Source organism: Culex pipiens, chromosome 3 (assembly GCF_016801865.2).
Source record: "Culex pipiens pallens isolate TS chromosome 3, TS_CPP_V2, whole genome shotgun sequence".
Classification (NCBI taxonomy): Eukaryota; Metazoa; Arthropoda; class Insecta; order Diptera; family Culicidae; genus Culex; species Culex pipiens.
Window position 1 is genome coordinate 42,188,406 of NC_068939.1, and position 7,717 is coordinate 42,196,122.

General features: G+C 48.2%; 1 protein-coding gene across 1 annotated transcript; it reads left to right on the top strand.

Moving 5' to 3' along the window:
* The first annotated feature begins 319 nt into the window (after nt 1-319).
* LOC120412377 (uncharacterized) lies at nt 320-1,153 on the top strand. Its single transcript, XM_039572803.2, has 2 exons — nt 320-560; nt 622-1,153. The coding sequence occupies exons 1-2, from the start codon at nt 333-335 to the stop codon at nt 964-966; spliced, it is 573 nt and encodes a 190-aa protein (XP_039428737.1). The 5' UTR covers nt 320-332; the 3' UTR covers nt 967-1,153.
* The last annotated feature ends 6,564 nt before the right edge of the window (nt 1,154-7,717 follow it).

Below are 7,717 nucleotides of genomic sequence, written 5' to 3' on the forward strand. Positions count from 1 at the left end.
ATCAGTTGCTCGCGGAAAGTTTATTTCAATCCTAAATACTGTTCAATCGAAAAATAATAAATCGTTTACACCGTAAAAAACCCTTAAAATGTAAACGTTCTTCAACATTGATAGATCTGCACTATAAACGTTTAGAATAATTAAAGGTTTTCTTAGTGATTCCCGATTGCCTTAAGTTGTTTATCCACGATTACGAGAATTGATTTTTTTTTCTGTACACAATATATAGAATGACTTATCAACAAAGTCATTAACACGAACGTTGATGCACGAGATAGAGATTGTTACACAAAACTGGCATGCCATCAATTCCGTTCAAACAGCGTTCAGTCATGATCAAATCAAGTCACTTGTTGCTGGTTGTGGCCAGTCTTGTATTTGTGATTTGCTACCCAGAATGTTCTGCATCAGCTCAATCGCTGGAACTGCAACTGGAACGAGTCGAACACATTGGAGAAAACTTCTTAGATTGTCGAATTCGCGTCCGAAAATTGAACCGCACAACGCATAGCCTCAACGGAACGGCCACTCTGCTGAAGGATTTGGATACTTCTTTCGAGGTTAGTACGGAGATTCACAAAGATATGCTGGTATCTCTAAGTTTTTTTTTAAATTCGTTAGGTTTCCGCGTCTTTTGCGTACAGCTCGCTTGGCAATAACCAGTTCAACGAGTATCCGATGAAGCTTCCTCGGAAGAAGGTGTGCCGGTATATGGTGGAAGAGTACACGGAATTCCAGTATATTTGGGCAAATAAGTCAAACGCGCCGCAGGTTCCCAAAGGTGCCACCGAGTTTTGTCCGTTTCCCAAGGGGGAATACTGGGTCAAAGATCTCACACCGGATGCTTCCTTCATTCCTCCGGTAGTTCCTACCGGTCTGTGGCGGATGACCATAGAGGTCTGGAAGCAGGACACGGTGGACGTTAAAATTTTACTGTACTGTCGGGTTACAAAGAATTTGTTCTGAAACCGAAAAAAAAACTTAAGCAACCATGCGCACATGTATCTGTGGGAGCAGAAACAACAAGAGGGTGCGCATGGTTGCTTAAGATAATTCCATAGCATTAATACCTGAAATTAACAATATTAATTATTGGCAGGGAATTCACAAAAATACAAATATGTCGATTGGAGCGTGTTCTGGTAGCCCAAAGGAAACTACAGTCAAACCTCGCATAGGAGCGCCTCGCATATGCAACTTTGCATATACGAGTCATTCCACCTGATTCGGTTTTGTCGCAAGAGTTGCATATGCGAGGTACAGGGCTTATGGGATTTTGGCTATATGGGAGACATGGCCTATATTTTTATAAAAAATTATCTTAACTATACAAATTTATAGTGTTTTGGAATCGTTATGAAGTCAGCTATACAGCTACACCAAATTTACAAGGTTTACGATGTTCTAGGTCATCCGAAACTTCCTCAAGTTAAGGCCTATGTGTTCACCGCCGTACAAGTATTAGGTAGGTGATTGTGACTGTGGTTTTTGACCTCAGATCATATCCGGATAGCCTCAGGGAGGTTCAGGGACTAGTCTACCGATATGTGGTGATGTTCTGGGTGTTCTGTATCGTCCCGGGAGTTACGAACGATGGGTCTACCGCCGTAACAAGATAGAGGTCGGAGGTTTGTTAACTCAGATCATATCCAGATAGCCTCAGGGAGGTTCAGGGACTAGTCAACCGATGTGTGGTAATGTTCTAGGTCTTCTGTAGAGTCCCGGGAGTTAAGGCCGATGGGTCTACCGCCGTAACAAGATAGAGGTCGGAGGTTTTTGAACTCAGATCGTATCCAGATAGCCTCAGGGAGGTTCAGGGACTAGTCTACCGATATGTGGTGATGTTCTAGGTCTTCTGTAGAGTCCCGGGAGTTAAGGCCGATGGGTCTACCGCCGTAACAAGATATAGATTGGAGGTTTTTGACCTCAGATCATATCCAAATAGCCACAGGGAGGTTCAGAAACTAGTCTACCGATGTGTGTAAATGTTCTGGGTCTCTTGTAGAGTACCGGGAGTTACGGACGATGGGTCTACCGCCGTAACAAGATAGAGGTCGGAGGTTTGTTAACTCAGATCATATCCAGATAGCCTCAGGGAGGTTCAGGGACTAGTCCACCGATATGTGGTGATGTTCTGGGTGTTCTGTATCGTCCCGGGAGTTACGAACGATGGGTCTACCGCCGTAACAAGATAGAGGTCGGAGGTTTGTTAACTCAGATCATATCCAGATAGCCTCAGGGAGGTTCAGGGACTAGTCAACCGATGTGTGGTAATGTTCTGGGTCTCTTGTAGAGTACCGGGAGTTACGGACGATGGGTCTACCGCCGTAACAAGATAGAGGTCAAAGGTTTTTGACCTCAGATCATATCCAGATAACCTCTGGGAGGTTCAGGGACTAGTCTATCGATGTGTGGTGATGTTCTGGGTCTCCTGTAGAGTCCCGGGAGTTACGGCCGATGGGTCTACCGCCGTAACAAGATAGAGGTCGGAGGTTTGTTAACTCAGATCATATCCAGATAGCCTCAGGGAGGTTCAGGGACTAGTCCACCGATATGTGGTGATGTTCTGGGTGTTCTGTATCGTCCCGGGAGTTACGAACGATGGGTCTACCGCCGTAACAAGATAGAGGTCGGAGGTTTGTTAACTCAGATCATATCCAGATAGCCTCAGGGAGGTTCAGGGACTAGTCAACCGATGTGTGGTAATGTTCTGGGTCTCTTGTAGAGTACCGGGAGTTACGGACGATGGGTCTACCGCCGTAACAAGATAGAGGTCAAAGGTTTTTGACCTCAGATCATATCCAGATAACCTCTGGGAGGTTCAGGGACTAGTCAACCGATGTGTGGTAATGTTCTAGGTCTTCTGTAGAGTCCCGGGAGTTAAGGCCGATGGGTCTACCGCCGTAACAAGATAGAGGTCAAAGGTTTTTGACCTCAGATCATATCCAGATAACCTCTGGGAGGTTCAGGGACTAGTCTATCGATGTGTGGTGATGTTCTGGGTCTCCTGTAGAGTCCCGGGAGTTACGGCCGATGGGTCTACCGCCGTAACAAGATAGAGGTCGGAGGTTTGTTAACTCAGATCATATCCAGATAGCCTCAGGGAGGTTCAGGGACTAGTCTATCGATGTGTGGTGATGTTCTGGGTCTCCTGTAGAGTCCCGGGAGTTACGGCCGATGGGTCTACCGCCGTAACAAGATAGAGGTCGGAGGTTTTTGAACTCAGATCGTATCCAGATAGCCTCAGGGAGGTTCAGGGACTAGTCTACCGATATGTGGTGATGTTCTAGGTCTTCTGTAGAGTCCCGGGAGTTAAGGCCGATGGGTCTACCGCCGTAACAAGATATAGATTGGAGGTTTTTGACCTCAGATCATATCCAAATAGCCACAGGGAGGTTCAGAAACTAGTCTACCGATGTGTGTAAATGTTCTGGGTCTCTTGTAGAGTACCGGGAGTTACGGACGATGGGTCTACCGCCGTAACAAGATAGAGGTCGGAGGTTTGTTAACTCAGATCATATCCAGATAGCCTCAGGGAGGTTCAGGGACTAGTCCACCGATATGTGGTGATGTTCTGGGTGTTCTGTATCGTCCCGGGAGTTACGAACGATGGGTCTACCGCCGTAACAAGATAGAGGTCGGAGGTTTGTTAACTCAGATCATATCCAGATAGCCTCAGGGAGGTTCAGGGACTAGTCAACCGATGTGTGGTAATGTTCTGGGTCTCTTGTAGAGTACCGGGAGTTACGGACGATGGGTCTACCGCCGTAACAAGATAGAGGTCAAAGGTTTTTGACCTCAGATCATATCCAGATAACCTCTGGGAGGTTCAGGGACTAGTCTATCGATGTGTGGTGATGTTCTGGGTCTCCTGTAGAGTCCCGGGAGTTACGGCCGATGGGTCTACCGCCGTAACAAGATAGAGGTCGGAGGTTTGTTAACTCAGATCATATCCAGATAGCCTCAGGGAGGTTCAGGGACTAGTCCACCGATATGTGGTGATGTTCTGGGTGTTCTGTATCGTCCCGGGAGTTACGAACGATGGGTCTACCGCCGTAACAAGATAGAGGTCGGAGGTTTGTTAACTCAGATCATATCCAGATAGCCTCAGGGAGGTTCAGGGACTAGTCAACCGATGTGTGGTAATGTTCTGGGTCTCTTGTAGAGTACCGGGAGTTACGGACGATGGGTCTACCGCCATAACAAGATAGAGGTCGGAGGTTTTTGACCTCAGATCATATCCAGATAGCCTCAGGGAGGTTCAGGGACTAGTCTACCGATGTGTGGTGATGTTCTGGGTCTCCTGTAGAGTCCCGGGAGTTACGGCCGATGGGTCTACCGCCGTAACAAGATAGAGGTCGGAGGTTTGTTAACTCAGATCATATCCAGATAGCCTCAGGGAGGTTCAGGGACTAGTCCACCGATGTGTGGTAATGTTCTGGGTGTTCTGTATCGTCCCGGGAGTTACGAACGATGGGTCTACCGCCGTAACAAGATAGAGGTCGGAGGTTTGTTAACTCAGATCATATCCAGATAGCCTCAGGGAGGTTCAGGGACTAGTCAACCGATGTGTGGTAATGTTCTGGGTCTCTTGTAGAGTACCGGGAGTTACGGACGATGGGTCTACCGCCGTAACAAGATAGAGGTCAAAGGTTTTTGACCTCAGATCATATCCAGATAACCTCTGGGAGGTTCAGGGACTAGTCAACCGATGTGTGGTAATGTTCTGGGTCTCTTGTAGAGTACCGGGAGTTACGGACGATGGGTCTACCGCCGTAACAAGATAGAGGTCAAAGGTTTTTGACCTCAGATCATATCCAGATAACCTCTGGGAGGTTCAGGGACTAGTCAACCGATGTGTGGTAATGTTCTGGGTCTCTTGTAGAGTACCGGGAGTTACGGCCGATGGGTCTACCGCCGTAACAAGATAGAGGTCGGAGGTTTGTTAACTCAGATCATATCCAGATAGCCTCAGGGAGGTTCAGGGACTAGTCCACCGATATGTGGTGATGTTCTGGGTGTTCTGTATCGTCCCGGGAGTTACGAACGATGGGTCTACCGCCGTAACAAGATAGAGGTCGGAGGTTTGTTAACTCAGATCATATCCAGATAGCCTCAGGGAGGTTCAGGGACTAGTCAACCGATGTGTGGTAATGTTCTGGGTCTCTTGTAGAGTACCGGGAGTTACGGACGATGGGTCTACCGCCGTAACAAGATAGAGGTCAAAGGTTTTTGACCTCAGATCATATCCAGATAACCTCTGGGAGGTTCAGGGACTAGTCAACCGATGTGTGGTAATGTTCTAGGTCTTCTGTAGAGTCCCGGGAGTTAAGGCCGATGGGTCTACCGCCGTAACAAGATAGAGGTCAAAGGTTTTTGACCTCAGATCATATCCAGATAACCTCTGGGAGGTTCAGGGACTAGTCTATCGATGTGTGGTGATGTTCTGGGTCTCCTGTAGAGTCCCGGGAGTTACGGCCGATGGGTCTACCGCCGTAACAAGATAGAGGTCGGAGGTTTGTTAACTCAGATCATATCCAGATAGCCTCAGGGAGGTTCAGGGACTAGTCTACCGATGTGTGTAAATGTTCTGGGTCTCTTGTAGAGTACCGGGAGTTACGGACGATGGGTCTACCGCCGTAACAAGATAGAGGTCGGAGGTTTGTTAACTCAGATCATATCCAGATAGCCTCAGGGAGGTTCAGGGACTAGTCCACCGATATGTGGTGATGTTCTGGGTGTTCTGTATCGTCCCGGGAGTTACGAACGATGGGTCTACCGCCGTAACAAGATAGAGGTCGGAGGTTTGTTAACTCAGATCATATCCAGATAGCCTCAGGGAGGTTCAGGGACTAGTCAACCGATGTGTGGTAATGTTCTGGGTCTCTTGTAGAGTACCGGGAGTTACGGACGATGGGTCTACCGCCGTAACAAGATAGAGGTCAAAGGTTTTTGACCTCAGATCATATCCAGATAACCTCTGGGAGGTTCAGGGACTAGTCAACCGATGTGTGGTAATGTTCTAGGTCTTCTGTAGAGTCCCGGGAGTTAAGGCCGATGGGTCTACCGCCGTAACAAGATAGAGGTCAAAGGTTTTTGACCTCAGATCATATCCAGATAACCTCTGGGAGGTTCAGGGACTAGTCTATCGATGTGTGGTGATGTTCTGGGTCTCCTGTAGAGTCCCGGGAGTTACGGCCGATGGGTCTACCGCCGTAACAAGATAGAGGTCGGAGGTTTGTTAACTCAGATCATATCCAGATAGCCTCAGGGAGGTTCAGGGACTAGTCAACCGATGTGTGGTAATGTTCTGGGTCTCTTGTAGAGTACCGGGAGTTACGGACGATGGGTCTACCGCCATAACAAGATAGAGGTCGGAGGTTTTTGACCTCAGATCATATCCAGATAGCCTCAGGGAGGTTCAGGGACTAGTCTACCGATGTGTGGTGATGTTCTGGGTCTCCTGTAGAGTCCCGGGAGTTACGGCCGATGGGTCTACCGCCGTAACAAGATAGAGGTCGGAGGTTTGTTAACTCAGATCATATCCAGATAGCCTCAGGGAGGTTCAGGGACTAGTCAACCGATGTGTGGTAATGTTCTGGGTCTCTTGTAGAGTACCGGGAGTTACGGACGATGGGTCTACCGCCGTAACAAGATAGAGGTCAAAGGTTTTTGACCTCAGATCATATCCAGATAACCTCTGGGAGGTTCAGGGACTAGTCTATCGATGTGTGGTGATGTTCTGGGTCTCCTGTAGAGTCCCGGGAGTTACGGCCGATGGGTCTACCGCCGTAACAAGATATAGATTGGAGGTTTTTGACCTCAGATCATATCCAAATAGCCACAGGGAGGTTCAGAAACTAGTCTACCGATGTGTGTAAATGTTCTGGGTCTCTTGTAGAGTACCGGGAGTTACGGACGATGGGTCTACCGCCATAACAAGATAGAGGTCGGAGGTTTTTGACCTCAGATCATATCCAGATAGCCTCAGGGAGGTTCAGGGACTAGTCTACCGATGTGTGGTGATGTTCTGGGTCTCCTGTAGAGTCCTGGGAGTTACGGCCGTTGGGTCTACCGTCGCAACAAGATAAAGGTCGGAGGTTTTTGACCTCAGATCATATCCAGATAGCCTCAGGGAGGTTCAGGGACTAGTCCACCGATGTGTGGTGATGTTCTGGGTCTCCTGTAGAGTCCCGGGAGTTATGGCCGTTGAGTCTACCGCCGTAACTAGATAGAGGTCGGAGGTTTTTGACCTCAGATCGGTAGACAAGTCCCTGAACTTCTTTGAGACTATCTGGATATGATCTGAACTTCTTTGAGACTATCTGGATATGATCTGAGGTCAAAAACCTCCGACCTCTATCTTGTTACGGCGGTAGACCCATCGGCCGTAACTCCCGGGACTCTACAGAATACCCAGAACATCACCACACATCGGTGGACTAGTCCCTGAACCTCCCTGAGACTATCTGGATATGATCTGTGGTCAAAAACCTCCGACATCTATCTTGTTACGGCGGTAGACCAATCGTCCGTAACTCCTGGGACCACCACATTCTGGAAGACTAGTCCCTGAACTACCCTGAGGCTATCCGGATATGTTGTGATGTCAAAAATTACCGACCTCTGCCTTTTAACGACGGTACATCTTCTGGCCGTAACTTCCAGAACTCTACAGATGACTTAGAACCTCCAATCTATATCTTGTTACGGTGGT